Below are 27,303 nucleotides of genomic sequence, written 5' to 3'. Positions count from 1 at the left end.
GGAGATGGGGGCGTGGGATGCGAGCAGGAAACTTAAGGGTCCTTGGGGGATCCTAACTTCAAATCCTGGGCAGCCTCTTAAGGCTTCTAGGAATTCGCATCACCCGCGCCACCGCCTGCGGCTCGGTTAAACCTTGCGGGAGGGAGAGACCGGGCCCGCCAGGGTGGGAGTGGAGGTGGGAGGGCGGGGCGGAGGCGAGGGCAGCCGGCGCACTTGGGGCCAGGAAGGACGGGCGTGGACGCGGGCGACACGTCTTCGACAGTTCACCAGCGCCCACCCCTCATGGAACCTTTGGGCGGCGGTGCGGCTATCGGGTGATTCGGAGAGGCACTCGGTGGAGCCCCCCACTGGTCTGACCGGATTCCACAGCGTAGGACTCTGTGCCCCAGGATATGCGAAAGGGACAGACTTACGTTCTTTTCTTTCCTTTTTTTCAATTGAACATGGAAACTTACCCAATTGCCTCCTGAATTCTTCCACCCTCACTACCTACCAACTGTGGAGTCATATGGCCTTTAAGTCCAATACACCACCCTCAGGAGCTTCTTTTCTCTCCTTCTGTGCTGCCCGCCCTCACTGCCATCTAAGGCAATCCTCTCGTGCACACTCTACTCAGTATTTTCAGTCCCCAGCCCTCCAAATGGGCTACACCGCACTGTCAACGAGCATCTGGACTATGCTCTGGAGATCGTCCAGACTCACCCCTTACATTTGCCATGCATGAGGAAACAGGCTGGGAGCTTGAGAGATGGGTCCAGGGTCAAGCCCAGTTGGCCGCAGGGTCTAGGCTAGAACCCGGTGTTTTGACCTCTCCGATGTCAGAGCTCATTCCCCTACAGCCTGGCGTCAGGTGAAGCAACCCTGGATACAACAGAGCAGAGTGAGGTGAGCGTGCAGAGATTCAGCTTGAGTGCCCAAACTAATTGACAAGTCTCTTCATTCTCTCCACTTCATTTTCTCCCTATGTAAGAGTAATGATATTTAATCCACCTACCTTATTGCATTATATGGAGAAATAAATGAAATTCCGTATCTGAAAGTGCTATATAATACTCAGAATTATTTAAGTCCGAGTTCTGCCCAGAATGGAAATTGCAACGGTTAACCTAAGGCAGTTTTCCCCATATGTCCCCTTCTGGATTGCCAAGAAGATCTCTGATGGGCTTGGTGTATGCAATGCCTTCTCCTTCCTTCAACCTTATCAATACTTAATTATACCTAAGAGTACATCTTCATCTCCCCCTCAGACCCCACTGATCTTTCTTTCCTCTGGCTTCTTACTGTGTCACCAGCATTTCTCACAACCACCAGCATGTGTGGCCATGTCTGATGTAAAGCATGCAGCACAGACCTTCTTTGACACGTATGAGCTGATCCTGGGCCTGTCCCTATGCGTATCTGCTAGAAATGTGATACTGGATTTCCTGAGCATTTTGGAAATTGTGTCTCGGGCTTAACAGACCAAAAGTGTCATCACCCACTTGGAAAAAATATACCCACTTGGGGAAAAAAGCTAGGAAGATGATTTCCAGATAGTGTCACCAAAGTAAAAGCCATTTATCCTCTAAATGTCTCCTTAAGGAATGTGCATGTGCAAAATATAGTGTGTTTAATTGTTAGGCAGCTGAACCTATTTATAAATCAAGAATAGAAGAGTGCGTAGGCAGGCTTAGTGTTTCTGACAACTAAGAGCATTCGGGATGCAGAATATTAAAGCTGCGAGTTTTAAGCCAGCCATTCTAAATACAAGCAGAAACACAGAGTGTCCCAGAAGGACAGACCCACTAGGCCAGGATGTCTCAAGTGGAATTGCTGGGGCAATGCTATGAAGATGCACACAATGAACAGGAGCAGCCCTAATGATTCTTAGGTCTTTTTCTTAACTAAGCAATTCTGATTGCTCCCCTCAGGTAGCATGTGTGCAGTGTAGCAGGTAAGTAGATGTTCCCATCTAATCATTTCCAACAGCTTGGGGACAGGCAAGGGAGAGGAAGCAAGAAAATGGGCAGGGACCTTTGCAACCTAAAACATCTCTACACACCTCCAAGGATTTATATCCAGCAGGTACCAGAAAGTCTTCTTGAAGGGCACACAACATAAAGTAAAAAGTTAGAAGCAGTCAAGAAAAAAAAAAGGGAGGAAGAAGAGCTGTGGCAAAAAAGGGAATTCTGAAATGAATTCGGGTGCTATCACGAGGGTCCTTCCCGATGCTGGCTGCAGATGGACAGAGGGTAGTTATGCAAGGGGCACTCGAGCAACAGCAGGAACACAACCACCATAACAACAACAACGATAACAGCACACATTTACGTAAAGCTTAGGATATAGCACTAGGAACAATACTAAGCATTTTAAACATCTTTTTTTTGTTCGTGCCATAGAGTGAATTCCAGCTCTTAGCAATCCTGTGTACAGCAGAGCTAAACGGGCCTGGTCTTTTTGCACTATCCTCTCACCTTCCAGCGCTATATCAGACAATGCTCTGCTGCTATCCATAAGATTTTCATGGCTAATTTTTTTGGAAGTGGGTGGCCAGGTCCTTCTTCCTAGTCTGTCTTACTCTGGAAGCTTCACTGAAACCTGACAACTGATGGTGGGGTGATGTTGTCCCCTGACCCGGAAAGGAACCTGGGCCGTGGTGTGACAGCACTGAATCTTAACCACTAGACCACCAGGATAGCTTTTAAACATATTACCCCCATTTAATCCTCACAATAAACTCATGAGGAATGTACATTATTATCCCATTTTTCAGTTAAGAAAACACCAAGGCCGGTTAGATGTTGGATTTTTCACTTCCTAATCTGCAAAAACTTTTTGCAATGTGAATATTATTTGAAGACACCTCTGCCCCCCACTTACATCCTTGCAGTCCATCCTTTCTTCCCTTCAGGTGCTTCAGCCTGGTGAATCAACAACCTCTTCGGGTCAGCCTCCAACTCCATCCCCCACTTTAAGTCCTTGAGCCACCATTTTCTTTTTCCATCACATGGGGCCATCAAATTCTATCTGGCCATTTGCATGTGTAGATATACAGACACATGTTTTGTATATGTAACTTTTATAGATATTTTTATATTATATATATTTTATATTTAAATATATTAAATATATATGCTATATATTAAATATAATTATATTATATATAATACATATACATTATATATATATATATATGCTTTTGTATAGTAGAACATTTCCAGAAGGTTTCTCAAAGAATTGTTAGCAGTGGTTGGTGTACAGTATAGAATTAGGGGAAAGCAGAAGACTTTTATAACTGTTGTCTTTTTCTCCATGAACATGTGTTACTTTATAATTTTTTAAAAAGGAACAGAAAGTAGAGAAATGATGGAAGCATCATCTCTTTTTCCATATATCAGAGTGTTTTCTTGCACCGAGTACTGCGTGCACACGGTCTGCAGCTTTCCCACTTCCTCCCAAATTTACCCCTCTCCTAGTCCCACTTGCATTTGCTTGTCACTGCAAAAGAATCTCTCGGTGGTGGGACTGCAGACACAATGGAGGAGGTGGGTGGGAATGGGGGTGGGGGCCGGTGAAGCGCTTAGAAAGACCCAGGGAATTTTGTGGCAAAACCAAGGAAGAGCAGGTTCCTACCCTGCTCTGATGCCACCCCCAACGGAAGGGATGGACTGACAACCATAAATGCCCTCTTTTTCTTCCTTTCTTCTAGGATCAGCCCAGTAGGCTGACATCAGAACATCACGCTTTGTGCACTTTTCTCTTCCATTCCCCAACCTCAGTTCAACCAATATTTACCAATATCTTCTATATTCCAGGTACTCTGGATATAAACATAAATAAACCCAATTCTTGTCTTCAAGAAACTCTCCAGCTAGAGAAAAAAAACAATTAAGTAGGTATTTTAGTATAATAAGGTAAAGTCTTAATATTAGAAAAAAGTCTTCACCCACCCAATAGTGCTTGCCTGGTGTGGCTACCCTACTTACAGTAGCTGGGTGGCCTTCTCGCCATTTAAACCTCATGATTATTATCCCACCAGGTCCAAAGCAGCAGTGAGCAGAGCCTGCATTGGGCATCTAGGGAGCAGAGAGGAGCAGAAGGCAGGGGTCCATACATCCCAAGGTTTGAACCAGATGGGCACCCAAAGGCACTGCAGGTGTCAGCAAGGTAGAAATGTGTGCTGGTTGTGGGGGCAGAGCAAGGCAGATGGTCAGATGGCAAAGAGTCAGCAGCCGAGGGAGCTGGGAAGGGCAGACAGGAAAAGAGACCCAGGGCACCAACAGCAGCACAGGCAGGTTGCTGGCACCAAGGCAGCCGCTAGTGGAGCATCTGCTGCCTTCCTTCTCCCTGAACCCAGAGGAAGCCATATCTGAGAGCACTTAGCCTAGAAGCTGAGTGTTTGTCACTGCAAATAGCCAACTAAGTCACTATAGTGAGTAAACATTTTGGGCAGTGGGGGGTTAAATATAGACAGATAACCTAGCTTGCTTGAAGTGAGAGGTACTTAGGTTTCTCTAGTGACTCCTGCCACCTCCACTCCCTTTAGTAAGGTGCATCTAATATGATGAAGCCCACCAGGCTAACCTGACTCAGGAAGAGGGTGATCCTGAGCAAACCCTCAGAGCTTGCTCATGCTTCCTCAGGCTGCCCTTCCTGCCACCCGGGTTGTTGTTCTTTACCTGCCATCCAGAGATACCATGAATGTGGCAAATGGACGCTCAGTCTCAGAAAGAGGGAAGGGGATCCAGCCAGAACAGGAGACGTTTTCCCACATAGACTTCTCAACATGCTCGAGCAAGCTGGGAGATAGGCCTTTGCACCCAAGTGTGAGATGCTACCAGAGGCCACTTATGCCACAGAGTAATCTGCCCAGTTCCAGCAAGTTATCAGTGTATGCTCAGCAGTAGCCTAGCATAGGAGGCCCAGCTCAGTACCTGCCACCAAGCCACGGCCTTATATACATTTACTGTCTGAAATTGAGTTCCAGAACCATGGAAATCTCAGATCAAGGGAGGCCCTATGTTTCGTAAAGCTTAAGGACTTTTGAATCATCTTGAATCATTCATTTGTTTATTTAACAATTATTTATTGAGCACTGACTATGGGCAGGACACTTTGTTAGGTGCTGGGGATATTATATTCAGCAAAAACAGACATGATCCCACCCCTCCTGGAGGGCCTATACCTTTGAGGAGTCTACTAGGGGAGATAAATATTAATCAAGTAATCACAAACAAATGTAAAACTGCAACTGGTACAAGGAGCTCCAGAGAAAGCTATAGGATGCATGTGATAGAGCATGTAATTCGATGGGACCTGGTCGGGGAGCTCAAGGAAAGGATGGATGTCCATGCTGAGATCTGAAACATAAGGAGGAGTTGACTAGGCAAAGTGGGAGGGGAAAGCATTCCATGCAGAGGGAGCAGCAGGCGCAAAGCCCTGCAATGGCTGTGACACAGCCATGTGAGCACCGAGGGAAGGCAGGCTTGGCCCGGGTATCTGAGAGTGAGGTGCCGGCGTGGGCTGTGCAGACATGCAGACTGTGGTAAAGAGTTTCCACTTTGTCCTGAGAGCAGTGGGGAGCCACTGCAGAATTTTAGGTTGAAAAGAATGGCATGAAAAGACTCGGGAATTTTGAAAATGTCACCATCAGGGCAATGCTGAGCATAACAGGAGGGTCCAGTACGGACATGGACAGACCAGTTAGGAGGCTATTGTAGGGTTCTAGGTCCAAAGGGGGGTTTGTGGTGATGGACACAAGTGGATAGATTAGAGAGCTATTTAGGACATGAAATCATCCACAGAACCTAATGATGGACTGAATTTGAGGTGGGGATGTTGGGCGGCGGGGGAGAAAGAGACAGCGTCGACCCAGCCCAGCTTCTGGCTGGTACCTCCCAGGAGTGCTGTGCCCTCTGCAGAGAGGTGCAGGTCTGGGAGTAAGACTGTGTGTTTCGTTCTGGACATGCAGAGAAGGAGACGGTGTATGGTAAGCGGTGGGATATCCAGGTCCAGAGCAGAGCAGAGAGAACCATGCTGAAGACACACATTTATGAGGCATCTGCTTCCAAGTAGTAATTTTAAGCTGTTATTGGCTAAAAAAATCCCCTAGTGAGTATTGCATGAGAAGTTGAGAGGGCCTAGGATGGGCTTTGATGATTACAGCATTGGATGGACAGGTGAAAGAGGGAGGCGTGACTCTCCCCACCAGGAGTGAAGAAAGGACACCTCCTCCCCTGAATCCACCTGCACTCACCACCTCGCCTCCATCTGCTTTGCCTGGAGACCACCAGAACTAATTGCATTAAGTCCTTTAACCCCGATATGTCAGTCACCATAAGAAGCCCCAGATTCCCAGCTCACCCCACATCTCGCTCTCCTGCCCAACTCTTAAAACCAGTCGGGGTGGGTGGGTGGGGCGGGGCCCACGGCCGAGTGGTTAAGTTCGCACGCTCCGCTTCAGTGGCCCAGGGTTTCGCCGGTTCGGATCCTGGGTGCGGACATGGCACCGCTCATCAAGCCATATTGAGGCTGCATCCCACATGTCACAGCTAGAAGGACCCACAACTAAAAATACACAACTATGTACCCCGGGGCTTTGGGGAGAAAAAGGAAAAGTAAAATCTTTAAAAAAAAAAAAGACAAAACAAAAAAAACAGTCAGGGGTGCCCTCTGGAGTTCATACACCTACTGCCCGTCCTTGTACAGACATCTACTGCCCTGGGTCACTCATCCTCATTTCTCGAACATTGTTATGTCCTAGCCCCATGGCACTCTCCCCAAAATGACTTTGCTATTAATATTAATGTGATTTCAATACCACATTGATGATCCTTCCCCCTGCCTCTCTGTTCCTTGAACTTCTCTCCTCCCATGACTTTATTCTACCCCAACCACTATCTCCCTGGTAACACCCTAAACCAACACTGACCAGTAGAGATATGATGTGAGCCACATATGTAACTTAAAAAGAAACTAAAAAAGAAACAAGTGACAGTAATTTTAATAATATACTTTAACCTACTGTATCCAAAATATTACCATCTCAACATGTAATCAATATTTTTTAAATTATTAATGAAATATATTCTTTTTTGGTTTTGGTACTAAGTTTTGGGAATTGGTTTGTATTTTATCCTTATAGCACATCTCTGTTCAGACTAGTCTCATTTCTGGTGCTCAGTGGTCACAGATTGCTAGCGGCTACTGCACTGGACCATCCAGCTCTAGAGAGACCTTGTGCCACTCCTTCGCAGTCTCAATTTTAGGTGACCCTCTCTCCAACCAGCTCCTTCTGTCTTTCCAGCTAACTCCTTTCTTTTACTTTAACCTTCACAATCCGTGGACCCACTGGGACCTACAATTCGTGTTGGCTTTTCTCTCTGCCTTCCCCCCCAACATGCCCTCCTTACCCAGTTTAAATGCCTTGGGCAATCATGAGAGTCGCTCCCTTGTATGTGCTCTCAGCTCCCTTCTGCCTCTCTCTCACTCTGTGCTACTCACTGGGCAAAACCCACACCTGGGTTCAGTCCAACTCTACCAACCCCACACCTGCACCTAGGCAGCTCAGGGGGCTGGAGGAAAACAGTCCTTCTGTTTGTTTCTGTCCTTCTGATCTGTTGCATTTTATAATTCATGACAAGGAGCTTCAAGTGCCAGCCAGCAATTCTACTTCCTGGTGAGCATGCCAATGCCTCCTGCCTCTTCACTCTCCCACTCTTTTGGAAGACTTCTAGACCTTTTCCTCTCTCTTCAACTTCTCCTTCCCCATCCTCACACGCAGCCAATGACCTTGCTTCCTCTTGCACTGAGAAAATTGAAGAAACTGAAAACACCTTGCCTGGGTTCCCCCTACACCCACCCTCCCACCTGAGTCTGCATTCCTGCCCGCTCCCTTCCTTCCTCTTACTATAATGAACTACCCATGGTCCTATTTAAAACCATCTCCACCACTCTTGCATTAGATTCTGTTCTCACCTGCTCCAGGATGTTACTCCAGCATTTAATGCACTCTCTTGAATTTCAGTTTTTCCCTCTCTACTAGATCATTCTCGTCAGTATACAGATATGCTAGTGTTTGCCTCAACTTAAAAAGGATAATTAGAGCCAGCCCTGATGGCCTAGTGGTTAAAGTTCAGTGTGCTCCACTTTGCCAGCCTGAGCCCAGTTCCCACGTGCCAAACCACCGCACTCGTCTGTCAGTAGCCATGCTGTGGCAGCAGCTCACACAGAAGAACCAGAAGGACTTACAAGCAGAATATACAACTATGTACTGGGGCTTTCAGGAGGGGACAAACAAAGGAGAGAGAGAAAGGAAGATTGGCAACAGATGTTAGCTTAGGGTGAATCTTTCCCAGCAAAAAAAATAATAATTAACCTCGTTTTCCCCTTCAGCTACCATTCCATTTCTCTGCTCAATTCTGCAGCAAAGCTCCTTAAGTTTTCTTTACTTGCTATCTCTAATTTCTCTTCTCCTGTTTTCTCTTAACTTGCTCCAATCATCTTTTACCCTCACTGCTTCACCAAAATAACTCCTCTCAAGATGAGCAATGACCTCCACATTGCTAAGTTCAATGGACAACTTTCAGTTCCCACTTTTCTTGACATATCAGCTATATTTGATTCAGTTGTTTACTCTCTTCTTTGTGAAACATTTGTTACTTCACTCTCCACACATCACATTTTCCTACTTTCCCTCCAACCTCACTGGGTCATACATCTCAGTCTCTTTGTTTGGCTTCAGCTTATCTGCTCAGCCTCTAAATGTTCGGGTGCTCCAGGATTGAGTCCTTTGACCTCTTCGCCTCTGTCTATACTCTCTTCCTGATGACCATACCCAGTTTCAAGCCTTTATATGCCATCTATATGTTAATGATCCCTAAATTTATATCTCTATCTTGGACCTTTCCTCTGACCTAACAACATATATATCCAACCTCTTACTCATAATTCCCACTTGATTATCTAATAGACATTTCAAATTGAATATCTCCAAAATTTAATTCCACTCTTTCACCCCAAAACATGTTCTACCCATAATCACCTTCATGTCAACTAGTAGAAACTCCATTATTTGGCTCAGGCAAAAAATTTTGGAGTCGTCTGACATTTCTCTTTCTTTGGCACTCCAAATCCATCAAATCCTGGTGATTGTTGTCAAAACATTTCCAGAATCTCTGCCACTACCTTCTTGGTCAGAACCTCCATCATCTCTCCTGACTTACTGCAATATCCTTCCACTCTACAATCTACTCTCAATATAGCAGCCAATGTTATCCTTTCATCTTATTTCAGATCATGTTATTCTGAACAAAATTCTCCTTTCCCATTTCACTGCTAATGAAAACCAAAGTTCTGACAGCAGAGTATAAGGCTCTGCCCCAATGAGTCCCACACACTCCCTGGGTTCATCTGCTATGGCTCATTCTGCTCCATCCACACTGGCCTCCTGGCTGTCCCTCCAACGTGCAAGGCACATTCCTATCTCAGAACTTGCACTTGCTGTTTCTCTGCCTGAGGGGCTCTTCCCTAGACTTCTGCATGGATCACTCTATTGTGTCTTTCATATCTTTCCTCAAACACTGCCTTCTTAGTGAGGCCATCCCTAACCATCCTATTTAAAACTACATATACCAACACCCTTTATTTATTATCTTCTTTTCCTTCATTTTTCTTCATAGCATTTATCACTTTAAATATATTACATAATTTGGCCCTGGGTTTTGACACCAAAAAAATTATATCACTTACTTAAATTAATTATTGCTGTCTCCTCCCTACTACTTCTCACTAGACTGTAAAACTCATGAAGGCGTGAGTTTCAGCCCCTAGCACCTAGAACACACTGACATAGAGTAGGTACTCAGTAAATACTGGTAACATGGAATGAATGAATGAAATGAACTAGCAAAGAAGGTAGAGAAGGAGCAGCCAGAAAGGCAGGAGGAAAACCAGGAAAGAGTGTTCAGGAGCAAGGGAGTGGTCAACAGTGTGGAATGCCCCTGATGTGTCAGGCTAAGATTAGAAACCAACAAAACCTACTGACGTGAAGGATATGGGAGATCCCTGTGTGAGCTGTTTCAGTAAAGTGAAGATGCCAGATTGGAGTGGGATGAGGACTAAATGGAGGTGAGGAAATGAAGATGAATGTTGGCAGCTCTTTCAAGAACTTTGGCTGTGAAGGAAACTAGAGAGATACAGGGAGAGAAAGATCAAGTGGCAAATTCCAGCTCCCACCTTAGAATGCAGAAATTGCTTCCACTCCCTCCCTCAACACAATTTTCCACCATCAGTAATAGAACTCAACTATCCTACCATTAGCCACCTCATCACATGTACATGTACAAAGAAGTTTGAAAGGAAATGTGTAAAATGTTAATAGTGTAAGAAATAGGGTGATGACTGATTTTCTTCTTTTTGCTTGTCTGCATTTTTAAATTTTTCTAAAATGGGTACATATTACTTGAGAGAAACACATACCCACGACCTGGAGTTCAAAGTTTCCAGTCTCTTTTGGACTTTCCCATCTGGGTGGGTCCACTGCCCATTGTCAGGACAATCATGACTGACTCAGTGAATGAACAGCCCTCAAGTGAACGCCCACCCTCACCACCACTCAGGAGAGTAAAATCTTTTCCCCTCTCAGCTTATCACCATGAAAAAACCTTAACCAAACAATGACCTGAACATACACTCAAGGATCACACGCCCATTCTTAAACACAAAGAACAAGAGAACAGTTAGCTCTGGAACACCCAAGTTAAGACAATATGTTCTTTTCTTTTCTGTTTAATTTTATTGCAGTAAGAACCCTTAAGATGGAATCTACCCTCTTACAACGTTTTCACCTCATTTTATCCAAAAGGAGTTGATCCATCTACATGAATGAAAGGAGCATGAGGCCTGAGCATGTTTCAGGAGTGTTTAGTGTTGCAATAAAAATCAGAAAAGTAATCTAACCTAGATTTAGGGAGGCCTCATAGGATAGGGAAGAGATTGCTAGAAAAGACTTAGAGGATCTGAATTTTGGTCACAGTTCAGCCACTTACTAGTTGTACGACTGTAAAAATCGGAGAGACCAATGTTCCCTTGTCTTTGAAAGTACAGCAACAGACTTGATTTCTAAGGTCTCATCCAGTTGTAACCTCAAGGATCTGTACTTAATGCCCTGCATATCCACTGCTCCTTCACTGTCTTGAAAATGCCTCCGCTGTCCTCTCTGGACCTGGGCAGCTTGCTTAGAGAAGGAGGTGGCAGACTGGAAGGGGCTGAGACCTGGTGCTACACCGACCCATTATGTATTAAACATACCATTTAGAATCAGGACCAGGGGACCCACCCCATGGCCAAGTGGTTGGGTTTGCACACTGCACTTTGGTGGCCCAGGGTTTTGCTGATTCGGATCCTGGGTGTGGACCTAGCACCACTCATCAAGCCATGCTGAGGTGGCGTCCCACATAGCAGAACTAGAAGGACCGACAACTAGAATATACAACTGTGTACTGGGGGGCTTTGGGGAGAATAATAATAATAATAATAATAAAAAGATTGACAACAGATGTTAGCTCAGGGCCAATCTTAAAAAAAAGAATTAGGATCAGTTGCAGGAAAGAACAAAAGGTTCCAGGCAAAAGGTTCAAAGTCAGACTTTGCAGCAAAAACAGATCCTCATTCAAGAAAGCACTTGCAGGAGGAATCCAAGCTGAGGTTGCAGGATATCCCAAAAGCTAGGGAAGGCATGGTGTTGGGGAACCCAGAATGAGGGTATATTCAGGAATCCGAGAGGTGGGCTGTCAGCTGTCAGCTGGTGACAGAGAAGTCTGGAAGTAAGGAAGCATCAGCCACCAGGGTGTGATTCAGAGGCAGGACTAGGGGATGATGCCTTGTAAGCTTACGCACAGTATCTTTCCTGGACGAGCTGGGCATAAGGGTGGGGGCTCAGGGATGCCAACAGGGGAGACAGGAAGGCTCCAGAGGCATGATGTGACACCAGCTGCTCCTCTCCCCTGAGTTCATAAATATTAGCCAGGCAGCTGTCCATGCTCAGGGACAAGCCTTCCAATTCCAGGTTCTCACTGGCCCTCCTGGTGGGAGGAGTATGACGTTGGCAGGTAGGGTCATTGAGGCTGGGAGAAGCAACTGCCCGGTGATTAATTCTTTCCTTTCCCTGTCAGTGGCTCTGAGATTTGTGAATGCCGAGGACTTGCTTGGCCTCTGAAGATTCCATCTGGTCCAGCTCCCTGGGATTGATGAACTCTATCTTTTATTGCTCACCTGGCTTCTGACTCATGGCTGCCCAGACTCCGGGCCTGCCTCCTTGGTCCCGGCATCCTGCCAGGTCTGCAGCTGCCTGTGACCTGGACATGATGATGGTACCCCAAGGCCCTGACTATGATTTGGGGCCTGACTGGGAAGCTGCAGTAAAGCACTGACATTGTTCCAGGCCCTCTGGACCAAACACTCCCCTTCTCTGAGAGGGATGTAGGATCCCATTAACCCAGAACCCCTGGCCTGGTCTTTCTCATCAGAATGTTTGGATGGAACCCCCAAATCTGAAGTGATTCTCTTCTAGGCTTTGCCGCAGGGCTGCTTCTCAAAGAAAGGACAGGATAAATGCATACCCCTGATAATCTAAAGAATAAACTCTATTCGGGTCACCAGGGAAACATTTGTGTGAGCACTCTCCTCTGCTGAATGGAGCCACAGGATCCTGCTAATGTGGATTCAGTGATGCTGACCTGCATGGAGGTGGGTCTCTGGGGATTGCACCATGATGGGAGGGAGGGGCAGAGTGGGAGGGGATTGCCACCATGCTGCCAAGCTTCCTTATCTCACTACACATTGGAATGAGCTCACCTTAGATCCCTACTATTTTGCAAAGGTTTCAAACTTCATCTAAAAGTCAAATGAGCAATGACCCATGCTAGTCTAAAAGGTTTTACCTTCCTCAGGGTCCAACAGATCAGACATTGGTCATATGAGGCCTTTTTGTCCCCACCACCAACACTGAAACCAGAGAACTTCTGCTATGGGAAGTGTCATCATGTATAACCAGCTTCCTCAAGAAACTTGCCCTGCCCGGAAACACCCTGCGGAGCACAAAGGCCAGGATCCTCACTATTGATTACTCTGGAATCCACCTGGAGGCAGGGTGGGGTGGGGAAGAGAACTCCACACACCACCAGCACAGATTCCATGGCCACTTCCTACTTTGTGGAAATAAAATTTACACACTATCAACATCCCCACCCATCCATGACTTAGCTCTGAGTCTCCCCTATGTGTCAGCATCCTAACCCCCAAACCCCGTTCCTTGTCTTCCTTTTCACTGAGTATTAAGGAAATTATTCCTGTTTAAAGGAGTACAGACCTCCATCACCACTCATTCTTAGACTCTTCTGATTTCCACCCAGCCGGCCATGCTATTTCAGGTATGCCTTGCCAAACAATCTGCTCCAGCCCTTTACCAAGTTCTCCAGTATCAGCACACCCACTTCTGGGGCCTCCTGTGAGCTACTAAGAGCTGCCCCAAAGCTGATGAAACTTGGGGGAGGCCTGACTCACCTCCTTGTCTCCATGAGACACAGAGACTCTGATACAATACATAGACTTTGACAGTAGGAACTGAGATGCTCCTGTCATCAGTGCTTTGTGACAGCACCAAAGACCTATAGCAGGGCTGCTAGTCACCCTGAGGAAAGATCGTTGCTTTTCCACTTCAAAATTTTCAAATAAAATTTCCTGAACCAAGTAACTCTAATTATTTAAAAAGCAAATGAACAAACACATACATAAAACTTTTCCTACAGCATCCAGGATGAATTTCCACCTGACGGGCTGAGTTTAAGCTCCAGCTCCTTCTCTTTCCAGCTGGGTAATCGGGGAAATGACAGTGAATTGGCCTCTACTCCTGGTTTTCTCAGCTGCAATGCAAAGATAACAACCTCCTTAGTGGGTTGTTGTAAGAAGAGACTGCAAACTCTGTCAATTTTAAAGTGATATTTGTGTATTATTTATTATTATTTTATTCTCTATCTCCCCCACTCCCAGGCTCTTAGTAGATGATCTCACCTCCTACTCCTCAGAGAAAATAGATGCCATCAGACAGGAATCCCTCGTCTTCCCGACACCAAACATGCAATATGCTGGCATCTGCCCCATCTTTCCTTCTGCTAGAATAGAGGAGCTGGGGCCTCCATTTCAGCTCCATTAATCCCTCTCCCTGAGCTTTGCTCCCATCCCTTGGGGCTGCCATAGGAATTTACACTCAGTGTCCATTGATCTTCCTCTCTCCTATACTTTGAATCTCTCCCTCTCAGTTGGATCTTTTCATAGGCCCTTAACTGTGATCTAATGTCTCCCATTAAAACAAAAGAAATACTTTAGTAAGCCCATGTGCTTTAGGGCTGCATCTCCATTTGTTGGGGGCAGGCGTGAAGCTTTGGTGCGGCTTTTTCAGTTCTGCAGATAAAAGGGAAATATCTTTGTTCTTGGGGACTCAGGCTTCCAAATGGAATGTTAACTGTCTTGCTTGGTCATTCAAGTTGCTACTATTAACAGGATTATTAAGCTCCTGAATAATTAGAGAACTCTCCCTGACCACCAAATATGTATTTAGAGTCTAGGGGTTCTTAAACTTTTTTGTGCCCTGGACCCTTGTCAATCTGGAAAATCCATGGTTTCCCTGTCAGAATTACACTAAATGCATAAAATAAAATACATAGGATTGCAAAGGGAACTAATTATATAAAAGCACCATTATTATGAAATTGTGATATAGTAATATATCTGCTTCTTTATAAAAGCATTAAATAAGAAAATGTAGAGTCAAGTTCACTACTACTATTATTTCAAAGTGGTGATGAACATAAAGGATGCTGTAAGAAATCTACATCATCTGTTGTATAATAGAAACATCTACGATTTTTATGGGTGATAAAGACATAGCACAACTCCTCTAATACTACTGTGGTTTGCTGCCTACGTGCGTAACTGAAGTACGTGGGGAATTTCAGTTACAAGTTAGTGAACTTGAAGATGTAAGCTTTCCCATCCAAGGTTATGGACTTTGGATTCCTTCCATGGATCTTGGGACAAGAGTCCCTGTTTTAGACAGTACTGTCTCTGAACTTGGCTTGTTCCTTCCGTCCATGAGTTATCCACAGGAGAGTAGGAGCATGAAGCAGCAACCACAGAGAGGATGGAAGCATAATTTCACCTTGGGGTTGTGTCCCAAAGGGGGCCAGTTAGGAAGTGTGAGCACCATCCTGGGGCATTCTGCCAAAGTCCTATATTTTTAGACTTTGGAAATGGACTGGTTAATATTATGATTTCACTGAGGGCCAAAGTGTAACCAATGAGTGGGGTTGGACATTTGTAAAACATAGGCTTTCCTCAAGGAATCCCATAAATTACTTGGGGTGGCAAGCATGACAAAAGGCAGGAAAAGAATGTGTATGTGTGATTTTTAAACAAAAAAATGATAATCTGTAATTCTTATATTATAGCCTGCTTTTTTATAATGTCACAATATATCATGAATAATTTCCTGTCAACAAATACAGTTATAAAATATTACTGATGGCTGCATAGTATTGTATTATAAGCATATACCATAATTTATTTAATTAATCCCCAGGTTTGAACATGTGCATTGTGTACAATCTTTCATGATTATGTAAATAGTGCTCTGATGAACGCTGTAGACCAAATCTTTGTCCACATTCTATTTTTATTTCCTTAGAATATTTCTATAAATGGAATAGCTGTGTCACAATTTAGTAACAACAACAACAGCAATGCATATTTTAAAGATCTTTTGATCAGTGCTGTCAGATTGTCCTCCAGAAAGGTTGCTCCCGTTCATACCAGAACTGGAGTCTTTGACCTTGTCTCAGAAGATGGCAAAGAGACTGAGAGAATGCCTCTAACTAGTAAGAAGTAAGAGGATCCTGTATAAGAGCCAGGAAGGAAGCAGGCCAGCATTGTGCTATGATATTCTACTATTCTCAAGTGCAGGAAATACCTTGAAAAGAGAATGTGGGATGGGACTGAGTCTTCAAGACCTGGAACCCCTTGTCTTGACTTAAATCATTTGGATAAATCCAGCCTTATACAGCTGTGTCAAGGGGACCTAGGGAGAGGTTTATAGCCACATTTGGACCAGAGTAACAGTGGAAGCTGTGGAATCAGAGAGCACCCGGAGGGAAGAGCTGTTGCAGGTGGGAAGATGTGGGCAGAGCTGGCCACTCGGCCCATTTTCTCCTGACCTGGAGATTCCTGTCAATGATTTCTCTTCTCAAACGCTAGGAGTTTAGGTGGCACTGCTATAGTAATGGAGGTTGTTTCTTCTTCTCTTTTTCTTTTTTACCATCTTTCCATTTTCTTTCCTTTGCAGCCAGACAATATACTCCAGGAGGGCAGAAACCATTTGATACTTCTTTTGTATAACTAACAATTGTAGGTATGGGAAAAAAATACTTTGTAATTCTCTGCACTGTCAAAAGAAGGTATCAGATCATGCCACCAATTTATGGGGCAATTAAATTCTAAGCAGACCTACAACTGACTGTTCTCTCTTCTCTCTCATGGTTTTATAGACGTAGATTTGGTTTATTTCTTCATGCACAGAAACCAAAAATCAGTTCTCTCTCCATAATCCAATCTCCCAGATCTGCAATTAGATTATTAGCATCTTCTCCCGTTTCTCCCCTCTGGGATTCCATAGAATGTAGCATTTATCACCATAAAGTGTGGTTCCCCATTCGTAAGCTAAAGGTTAAAAAATTGCATCCATAAAATTTGGTCTGTCTCCCTGTTACATGCCCACATCAGGGCTCCCTGGACCACTGCCCTGCTCCCTGTCCAACCTCAAGAGGAACATAAAAGCAGGTGGGGAGCAAACAGACCCTGGATTAGCATTTGCTAATCTGTTCAGTGGCGTTAAGGGGTCTGCTTGCTGACACTCTGGGTCTCCTGGGTGCTGCGTGAACAAAAGTCTCCTTGAGTTTTCTCATGGGACTTTTCTGGACTCTACTTCTTGCCTGCTGTAACTATGATGCCCACTTGACCCTTGCAACTTTGATCTCTCTCTCTCACTCTTTTACCCAGGAGGCCCTTGGTACCTACCAGACACGGTCCCATTAGCCAGAGGGCAATCCTCCCCTCTCTTGACTGCTTTGTGACATCCATGCTTTCATTTGTCAGAGAAGACCAAGGCTCAGAAAAGTCAAATTGGATTTAAAACTGTGTCTTCTAGACAGCCCCCAGTTCCTGACATTTTTATTTCACTCTAGGTGGGATTAAATTCCCTTCATTCTGCTCCGCTATCCCCAATCAGGCTTGGAGTTAGATTATCTGCACCATCCCCACACCCACCCCCGAATTTCCAGGGAGCGCCGAGCACAGGGAAGTCTAATACACGATCCACTTGCAAAGACTTCGCGATCTGTTTGGTGGACAAGACAGCGCGCAGGAAGCGCAGAGCAGCCGAAGCTGCACCCAATCACGCTCCCGCTGTGTCCCAGATGCAGCCCCGGGAAGAAAACAAGTGTTTGCGGGATTTGGCGGCCAAAGCCCTTCATCCTGGCGTTCTTCTCACCCCTACCCCACTTTCTCTTTGGGCATCCCCAACTCTGACCCTCAAAATCAATCACCCAGAACCGAACGGTGGGCCCGAGGTTCTTTACCAGGCTCCTGAGACCCAAGGCGGGCATTCTCCAGGTCTCCACAGCCCCCGGGCGCGAGCCCAGCGGGGACGCGGCCAGGAGCCCCCGCGTGGGGCTGGGGATGGGCAGGAGGAGGCGAGCCGAGAGGCCCCGCCGCCAGCCCGGCCCCCGGGGGAGCGCCGCGCGGTGCTCCGGGAGCGGGGCGGCCGGATCGGGGGCAGGGGCGGGGAGGTGCCGGGCGCAGCCAATCCCCGGGCCGCCCCCTCCCCGGCCGCGAGCCGAGCCGGGGCGGGGGAGCCAGGCGGCGGCGGCGGCGGCGGCGACGGAGGCTGCCGTGGGGAGGGATGGAGAGAGGAGGGGGGAGCGGAGCGGAGCGGAGACAGCCGCGGCGCTGCAGAGCAGTTGGGGCGGCGGCGCGGCTCCTGGTGCTCCCCCCAGCGCCCGCCCCACGGCGCTAAGGGCCCGGCCCCGGAGGCCCCGGAGCCATGGGCTGCATCGGCTCCCGGACCGTGGGTGGGTACCGCGGCGGGCGGGGGCGGGCGAGGGTAGGCTCGTCCCGGTCGGGTCCTCCGACCCCCTCCCCCATCTCTCTCCGCGTCCCTCTGGGGACCTCTCTCGGCGCCCGCCCTGCCCGGCTTCGCTCCCTCACTTTCCCTCCTTGCCCTCGCGGTCCTTACATTCCTCTCTTCTCCCCGCTCTCCCCTCGCTCCTCCAGGGCTTGCATCCCTCTGGCTCGATTCGTTCTCTCCATCTCCCTCCAGCTTCCTTCCATCGCCCTCCCGCAGGCGCGGTCCCTCTCTCCATCATCTCTCCATCAACCTCCTCTTTTCTCCTCCGTCGCTCTCCTCTACTCTCCAGTCCCCTCACCCTCCGCCTCCAGGCCATCCTCCTCACTCTGCCTTCCCCAGCGCCTCCTCGCCCCCGTCCATTTCTGGAGCAGCCCCCCTTCTAAGAACCCCCAGCCTCAATCTCAGTCCCAACTATCTTTCGCATGTACCCCAATCTCCAGCCCCCACCCCCCCGCCAGGCTCCATCTGGCTTGGGTGCTTTGCCCCCATCTCTTTCCCTCTCAGTTGCCTTTTTCTGTCATTCTTGCCTCCCCCGATTTGCTTTGTTCACGTGCATTTTCCCTTCGGGGCGGGGGCGGGCTGAGCCTGGTGCCTGGGGAGGGGAACGGGTTCCACGCCCGGAGGGAATGGGGCCGGGCTGAGCTGGGGTGGAGGGGAAAAGCGGTGGAGCGGGGAGGAGGGAAGGGTTTAGAGGGACCGAGAAGGGTCGGGAACCCGCTCTCAGGAGGGTGGAGCGGCCCGGGGAAGGAACCCCAGGACCTGACTGCACCTGTCAGCGGGGGCTGGCGGGGCGGGGCCGGCTCTTTATTTACCTTTGACTGGGGAAGGGCGCAGAGGCGCCTCCTAATTCGTCTTCTCCCTTCAGCCTTGCCTTGCTACCGCCCCCTTACCCCCACCCCAAGCAGTCACTCCACTCTCACAGCTCAACAAATTAATCCAGCCCTCTCCCAAACCCCCCAATTTTTCCCATTCCAACTCCCAATTTCTCCCGCCTACACGCCCCAGTGACCTCAGGCTGAGAGAATAATTCGTATTATTATTACAAACAAACTCACTCTCCGGAAGCCTGATTTCTCTGAGACCCGATTTATTTCCATGGATACCCCACTCCTCTTCTGCTTTCACCTCTTCTCGGGGTTGTCTCCCTCCCCCTCCCTGCCCCCCACGGCTCTGACTCAGCTGTCCCTCCTCTACAAAGGCCACGTCCCCCCTCCCCTCTCACCCACTCTGCCCTCCCCATCTCTCCTCTCTTCAGAGATTGTTCTCTGGCTGCCCCATTGCCGCTGCTCTCTATGCCCAGATGTTCATCTTTCCGCTACCCGCCCAGCCACAGCCTCTGGTCTGATCCATCTCGCCACTCCCTTGTAGCCCCAAAAGAAAGCAGGCCCACTTTGGAGGGGTCCTGCCTCCCTCAGACCTGTTAACCACAATCCCTTCCTTTTGCACAAACCAGGCTGTCGCACGCTAAATGCCTCCTCATGCCCCAGACTCCACTCAGTTCTCCCCTTCTCAAGAATGGGCCTCTAACCCTAAATTCAGAATCATAAAACTTCACGTGTAGAAAGGATCTATAAGGTCAGATGGTTCAGCAGCCATCTGATGCTTGAATCCCTCTGTAACTACCCAGCGGGTTCTTCCCCAAGCCTCCCAGTAGATACCCCCTGCCTCATCCCAGCAATCTCCCTTCACAACCAGCTCTGGCCTCGCCTTCACAGTTATCATCCTCCTTGGCCCTGCGGTTTCCCAGTCAGCCCTCAAACTTTGTCCACCCCCTCCCATTGTCTTTTGTCTTCTCTTTGACTTGAATTCCAATTCTCTTAGTTCCCATTTTAAATAGTGCCCTGCTCTCCTCCCTCTGTCCCACTCTGCTCCCCTTTAATACATCACTTGTCTCCCAGCAGTCCATCTCACTCTGCTTTCACCGCTTCTGGGAGGACACACCCAACTCCCACACCCAACTCCCGCCTCTATTCCCACCAAACATCCTTCCTGTTAGACAAATTGACCAACTTGCGTGGAGGGTCCACTAGGGAAGATGCAGTCCTTCCACCTCACACATAAGAAAGCCCGCACACAGAGAGCTCACCTGGAGAAGCTCTGCCCTGATTTGTAGTAACATAGTAAGTGAAAAGCACAGCTCCCACGTCCTTCCATGTAGAAACCCTCCGAGATTCCTCAGGACAGAATGAAGAACTGTTTTCCTCTAAAACCAACCACTGACCACCCCTCCATTCAAACAACAACAAATAAGGGAATATAACACGTTTTCTGAGTGTGCTATTCTTATTTGAGCTCAAACTGAATATTTTGGCTCAGCATTATGATTTCTCCTACCAAATATTTGGGGAGAGTAGGGATGTAAAAGGAAACGGGCAATCAGAGGACAGAGTGGTAGCTGGAGGGAAGGGAGGGTCTGGAGGGGATGCCCCAGTGTGTGGTCTCAGTGTTCTGAGACCAATGAGGGGCCTTTTGGGTGGGACATTTGGAGGTGAAGGTGGAGCGACTAACCCTGTGGCCACTTCAGGGAATGAGGTGATTGCAGTGGATTGGAAGGGCCTGAAGGATGTCGACCAAATCAACATGGACAGCACCAGCTCACTGCATGGAAGCAGCCTCCACCGGCCATCCACAGAGGTGAGGCCTCCTGCTCAGCTGCCCCCTCACCAAAGGACCTCTCAAAGACCCCAGGAACCGTCATAAACAAAGATTCCTAGCTGCCTAGTCCTTTCATGATCTTCCTAAATTCTGAGACAACATTCCAAACACTCCTTCAGACTGACACTTTTATACAACATGTCTCCACTTCCCTCAAAATACAAGCCAAATGTTCCATGCTGAGATCCTATTTCCCTATGTTAATCTCAGGAAAGCCTTCCCTACTTCACACATTTCTGGAAGTCCCTCTGAGGAAGGAGGGGTTACTTGCATTCCTGGAAGTGCCTGAGATACCCACTCCTTTTCCTCTCTCCTCACAGCAAACCCGAACTGATTTCTCCTGGGACGGCATCAACGTGAGTACAGTTGCCCCCAGACCTCCCCAAAGCACCCGAACTTCTCTTCCTTGTATTCTCCCATAGGCCATCTACAGAACACAGTGCTCCCTGACTCCAACAGGCACTGTGAGCCCACACATTCTCTGCCTGCCCCCTAAACTTTCACGGGTGTTTGGGGGATATGCCTCCTTGGGACTCCTGGGTATAATGGTTTCCTTATCACCTGCCCTAGCTCTGATCCTTCCTTGTGGAAACCATGAACCCGCCACATATAAAGCACCCCATACCCTCTTCTTCCTCTGCTCCTCTTCCCACATTCCCTCTCCCAGCTCTCCATGGAGGACACCACTTCCATTCTTCCGAAGCTTAAGCGAAACTCTAACGCCTATGGCATTGGGGCCCTGGCCAAGTCATCTTTCTCAGGTGAGACTCCTGACCTGGGGATGCATCCAGACAGGGGAATGCTTATAGGCTCCTGATCTCCTTCTCCCTACTCCTTCAGGCCTGAAGATGACCTTCATCACCCTTCCCCTGACCTATTTGCTCTTTCTGTGAAACTTTTTCCAGTCTGCCCCTTGTATACAGAGTCCTAGGGGGGGCCCACCCCCCGATGGGATGGAGTCCCATGGGACTTGGGTGTGGATAATGGGAAGGATTTGGAATGGATATTGTGTGATATTCTGGAGGATGTGGGGAATGTCTGGCCCCTCAGGGATTTCGAGAAGCATGAAGGACCATGTGACAAAGCCCACAGCCATGGGGCAAGGCCGGGTGGCCCACATGATTGAGTGGCAAGGCTGGGGGAAGGCACCAGCCATTCAGCCCCAACACAGCCACGAGGCGGTGCGCAGGGATACAGATGCCTACTCTGACCTCAGCGATGGCGAGAAGGAGGCACGTTTCCTGGCAGGTACTTGTTCCCTGGACCCTTAGGAGACACATTTTCGGATGCCCAGAGACTGACCCTCCATCCTGATCCCCTATGACAGGATTGACTCTAACCATATGATGACCATAAGACTTAATTTCCCAATCAGTTCTAATTTCAAGTACTTTGACTTATTAATTGTCATAAATGCCCTCTAACATTTTTATTATCATCTGAGAAATTGAGGGGAATCACATGGGATTGTGGGTCCACATGTCCCAGATGCCCTCTCTCCTACATGGTGGGACTATCTAACCCTGGACCCCCTCAGTACAAGAAAGAAAGGCAGGGACCTTGGACTCTGAAAGGCTCTGCTTCTACTTATGTTTCTTGAGGAAAAAGAAAGGAAGGCTTTGGGAGTCTTTTTGAGCCTTTGCCCACCAGCACATTGCAGTTATGGATTCACTTACTGGACTCATTACTTGTGACAGCTTCTAGAATATGAAGGGGCCTGGGTGAGGACAGGGTGGTGTAGACAAGAGAGTCCATTCTAGGAAAGAAGTATAGGTACAAGATAGGCATATAGTGAACTTACAATGGTGGCCAAGCCCTGGTGGCAGGTCTCTATAAGATACCTAGGAAGAATGATAGATCTGGGAGAGATGGGAGGTATCTTTGTGTTGGTGATAGAAGAAATATCAGTGGGAAGAGGAGACAAATATACAGCGAGTGGGAGGGTAGTAGAGGGCAGCTAGCAATGTAAGCTTCGACTTACTCATGGCTTGGAGTAGAACGAGGACTCCCAACTCTACCCATTCCCACTATTCTATCCTCCCTCTCTTCTTCCAATCCCTTGAACTTTCAACTTGATACCACTGTGGACCTACAATCCCATGGTGCTCCCTTGGGCATTCTCTGTTGATCTTGAGCCCTTCCATCTAGATTCCTCTGTCCTCAACTACCTAATACTAACTGCCATTCCTAAAGACTTCCAAAGATAAACTTCTGGAAATCCCTAATTTCAATCCCTTAGGATATCTCACCAGAAGACCCCCAACTCTTTCCCCTAGGAAGCCTAAATCTGACCTTCTGGGAAGTCCCCCACGATTTTGCCTTGTTTCGGGGCATATACAAAGGCTGTGCTGTCCAATACAGTAGCCACTGGCCACATGTGGCTATTGAGAACTTGAAATGTGGCCAGTCCGAATGGAGATATGCTGTAAGTGTAAAATATCAACTGGGTTTAAAAGACTTCACGTGAATAAAAGAATGTAAAATATCTCATTAATAATTTTATATGGATTATATATTGAAATGATAATTTTTTCTATATATTGAGTTAAATAAGATACATTATTAAAATTAATTTCACCTGTTTCTTTTTAATTTTAATATGGCTACTAGAAAATTTAAAATTGCGTTAAGTGGCTTGCATTATATTTCTATTGAACAGCGCTGCACTGATGTACCCCTACCCCATGCATGTGTCTAAGGGTTCCTGGAAGATATTTTGTACTAACTACATTTCTTCTCCCAGGCGTCATGGAACAGTTTGCCATCTCTGAAGCAACACTCATGGCCTGGTCTTCCATGGACGGTGAGGACGTGAGTGTCAATTCCACTCAGGAGCCATTGGGCTGCAACTACAGTGACAACTACCAGGAGTTGATGGAGAGTCAGGGTGAGGGATGGTTCCAGAATCCAACCCCATCTAGGCTAACTCCATTCATCTCTGTTCACCTCAGCTTTCCTACACTCCTCCCTCCTCCATGCTTTACCCTCAATTCTCTGTACAGAATATTAAGGGCAATTGTCGCTGCCCTTGATATTCTGTGACCCGACTGACTTCCATGATTCTCTTTCCAGATGCCCTCGCTCAAGCCCCCATGGATGGATGGCCTCACTCCTATGTGTCCCAGGGCATGTACTGTCTGGGGTCATCGGATGCCTGGGAAGCAAGCGACCAGTCCCTCATTGCCTCTCCAGCTACAGGATCCTATCTTGGCCCTGCATTTGATGACTCACAGCCTAGCTTGCATGAAATGGGGCCTTCCCAACTTGCTTCAGGATACTCTGCTCAGGAGCCTCCACCTTTGCTGGGGGGAGACACTGACTGGGCTCCAGGGGTGGGCGGGGTGGACCTGGCAAGGGGCCCTGCGGAGGAGGAGAAGAGGCCATTGGCCCCCGAGGAGGAAGAGGATGCAGGATGCCGGGACCTGGAGTCACTTTCCCCACGAGAAGACCCCGAGATGTCCACTGCTCTGAGCCGGAAGGTGTCTGATGTCACATCCTCAGGTGTGCAGTCCTTTGATGAGGAGGAAGGCGAGGCCAACAACTAGCTTCCTCCCACTCCACGCCCTGCCTTCCATGCCCACTTGAGGGGCATGGCTGCAACACTACCCTCCCTTCCCCCAGCGGTACGGCTGAAACCTGGGCAGAAGACCTCGAGGAACCCGGGAGCTGCCAGTCCTCGCCAGGAAACTAGAGGGCCAGGATGGGATTTTATCCAGGTTTACGCTATAGAAACTACAGGTCCAGCGACTGAGCGACTAGATGGCTGTGAACTTTGCTTGCCTGTGGGCTTCTGGGTCTGTGATGATGAAGCTCCAGTGTGTATCAGAGGACAGGAGGACAGAGCGGCCCGTGGCCATCAGCTGGATCTCAGTTTTTCACTCCCTGATTTCGTCTTCCAGGAGCCTGACTGTGGCTGTCTGAAGGCCTCCTTTCTTCATGTCACTCTTGCTTTTTCTGACTCTGTTTTCTCTGGTTGTGGCCCCAGCTCATCCCTACTAAGAGGAACAGACCTCAGGGGCTGTTGAATGTGGCTCAACGGCACAGGGGAAGCAATGTAAAGGCCATGCCTCCTTAGTGGGTGGAGTGCCTGCCTCAGTGGGTGACGTGGCTTCTGAGACCAGGAGTCACAGAGGAGGTAGGCATGGCCGCTGGGATGCACTGGGGCACAAACATGATTCTTTCTATCAAGGCCTGCCCAGAGACCGCAGAGTCACTGATGAGACCAAAACAAACATGGCCACTTGTTCTGGGACCTTGACTATCCCATGACTGAAAGGAGGATCCCAAGGATCTGGGAAGGACCCAGCGGGGCTGGCTGCTCCAGCTCTTGTGTCCCTTTTCTGCCTTCTTCCATCCTCTGCTCTGGGAGCCCTGACCCTGAGGGGGCGACACAGAATGCAGGTGTCCTGGCCAGGTGGGGAAGCATGAGGGCTGTGTCTCCCTCCATCTACCCCCCTAATTCTCTGGAGCTGTTTACACTTTTCTCTTTGCCTTTTCTACATTTTTATAACTTCTTGGGGACTCAGGGTTGAGTGGGCTGGAGGGAGGAGTTTGGTGCTGTGAGGCACCAGCCTGGGTGGGTTGTTTGCTGAGGAGCATTGTGGGCACTCGGCTCCTTTTGCCCCTTTGTCAGCTCCTCCCAGGACTCCAGGAGGGCCTCCCAGGCATCCTCCCTCCCTTTTCCTTTGCAGGCCTCTTGCAGAAGGAGAGAGGAGGATCAGAGTAGTCTTCCTTCCAGGATGGGTTTGCAGTGAGGTGTAGGCCCCTGAAACTGCTTGCCCTCTCAGACCCAGTTTCCATTGCGGTGGGGGCTTCTGCACACGTACGTGAAGCCCCAACACTTCTATAGATCCTGACGGCAGGGGACTGGTGCAGAGGGAAGAGGCAGCAGCTGTGGAGCTGGCCAGCACGCTGCCCCTCCCTGCTGCAGTGGTCCTCCATCCCTAGCCCTTGGCATAGGGAGAACCTGGGTTGGAGAAGGAAGCTGAGAGGGTCATCGTCCTACCTGCCCTCTTCCCTCATGCCCGTCTAAGGCTCCAGCTCCGAGGCCTTGTGTCCTACCCAAACTCTGTCAGGGGTCCTACTACTTTACACAATGCTGGGAAGGGAGTGCTGTCACCCTCTCCCAGACCCTGGCCACAAACTACTCCCCACCCCCAGGCCCAGACTTCTATTTCTTTGGAATGAGGAAGTTGAGAGTTGGGGTGTTTCTGTCCATCTGTTCCTGCCCTCTCCTTGAGTCCACACTTTCATATACACGTGCTCCTGAAATGCAGCCGAGGCTGGGGTCCCATATCTTCCAGGGGAGGGGGAAAATGGCTAGCCTGGGCTTGGTTCTTGGAGGAAACAGGAGTAGACATGGTGGGCGTGGTGGGTGCAGAGTCACTGACCTAATCTGAAGCTCTCTGGAGAGAACACCACCTGTGTTTAATCATGTGACTCAGGAGGCACTAGGACCCCATGTCTAGGAGCTCTGGGAAGTGGCCTACCATGCCCTGGCTGGCTGCTGGCTCTGGCCCTAGACTCCTGCTTCAGGTCCTTGGGGTTCTGCATGCTCACGGTTCCCTCCTCCTACAGGGTCCCTGTTTCTGCGCCTTGTGCCACCTACTCTCTCAATGCATCATCTTTTCCTCTTGGTTTCATCCCCTTCATGTCGCTTATTCTGCCCCCAGACCACAGCAGACATCCACTCCAGTGAGTGGGTTCATTCATTACAGTTCCTTTTGCTCAGGGCCCTGTGGAGTTAGGAAAAGTAGATTAAAGTAGCATTGTCTCCTCCCTCCCTTCCCCGAGGAAGGCAACCAGTCCCTGCTGAAAGGTGGCTAAAACCATGAAGGAATCTAGCAGGGTTCATACATGAGTGGGGGCTAGGCATCCCTGGGTGCCGGCACATCACTACAGACCAGAGGTCAGGTGGGGGGTCTGCAGTTTTCAAGGAGCTCCCCTTCCGCTCTGGAGGGAGAAGACCCAAGGAGCTGGCCTGGGACCCTCTTAAGACTCTTGTAGAGGGAGGAGCTGCCTCTCTGGTGCTGGGGGCAGGGTGCATGGGGTTTGCTTACAGCCTATTTTAGGGGGAGGGGAGGGGCATGTGCAGGAAGAGGCTGGTGGGGGGTGGGGGAGGGTTGCTTTTCCTTTGGGGTTAAAGGCTGTGTAGCACGTTTTACAGCAGTCCTGGAACAGGGCTGTTTTTATATTATTGTGAATGAAAATGCTCTTGCTAAATGATTTTCTTTGGGTGGGGGGGGTGCACTTTCATTCTCAATTCACTTTATTAAAGGAAAATCCAAATCTTCCATTCCTCCCCTCCAGTGCCCCACCTACCCCCCCCCCCCCGCCCCCACACACACACCTTCCTGTCTTTGTGTTAAGGAGGGGATCTTGGTGAAAGGGTTTATTGCCTTCTCCTTGCTCCCACCTGTACATCCCATCCT

At 48.5% G+C, this 27,303-nt stretch overlaps 1 protein-coding gene and 1 long non-coding RNA gene across 2 annotated transcripts; one reads left to right on the top strand and one right to left on the bottom strand.

Annotated features, from left to right (window-relative positions):
• Positions 1–702: 702 nt before the first annotated feature.
• LOC139045855 (uncharacterized) lies at positions 703–17,811 on the bottom strand. Its single transcript, XR_011505026.1, has 3 exons — positions 17,670–17,811; positions 13,773–13,904; positions 703–861 (listed from the first exon to the last, which is right to left on the bottom strand). It is a non-coding gene; the product is annotated as an uncharacterized lncRNA (long non-coding RNA).
• Positions 17,812–17,947: 136 nt separating this feature from the next.
• Positions 17,948–27,166, top strand: FAM131B (family with sequence similarity 131 member B). The gene is made up of 7 exons (XM_014858324.3): positions 17,948–18,161; positions 20,742–20,851; positions 21,193–21,228; positions 21,540–21,633; positions 21,923–22,120; positions 23,616–23,759; positions 23,945–27,166. The coding sequence occupies exons 1-7, from the start codon at positions 18,134–18,136 to the stop codon at positions 24,415–24,417; spliced, it is 1,083 nt and encodes a 360-aa protein (XP_014713810.1). The 5' UTR covers positions 17,948–18,133; the 3' UTR covers positions 24,418–27,166.
• The last annotated feature ends 137 nt before the right edge of the window (positions 27,167–27,303 follow it).

Source organism: Equus asinus, chromosome 1 (genome assembly GCF_041296235.1).
Source record: "Equus asinus isolate D_3611 breed Donkey chromosome 1, EquAss-T2T_v2, whole genome shotgun sequence".
Taxonomy (NCBI): Eukaryota; Metazoa; Chordata; class Mammalia; order Perissodactyla; family Equidae; genus Equus; species Equus asinus.
This window is presented reverse-complemented; position numbering and strand designations above follow the sequence as displayed.

Excerpts from the sequence above, each read along its gene's own strand:
- FAM131B (XM_014858324.3), top strand. The coding sequence starts at position 18,134 with ATGGGCTGCATCGGCTCCCGGACCGTGG. Across the intron at positions 18,162-20,741 it reads CATCGGCTCCCGGACCGTGG|GGAATGAGGTGATTGCAGTG; the intron begins GTGGGTACCGCG and ends TGGCCACTTCAG. Across the intron at positions 22,121-23,615 it reads GGAGGCACGTTTCCTGGCAG|GCGTCATGGAACAGTTTGCC; the intron begins GTACTTGTTCCC and ends TTCTTCTCCCAG.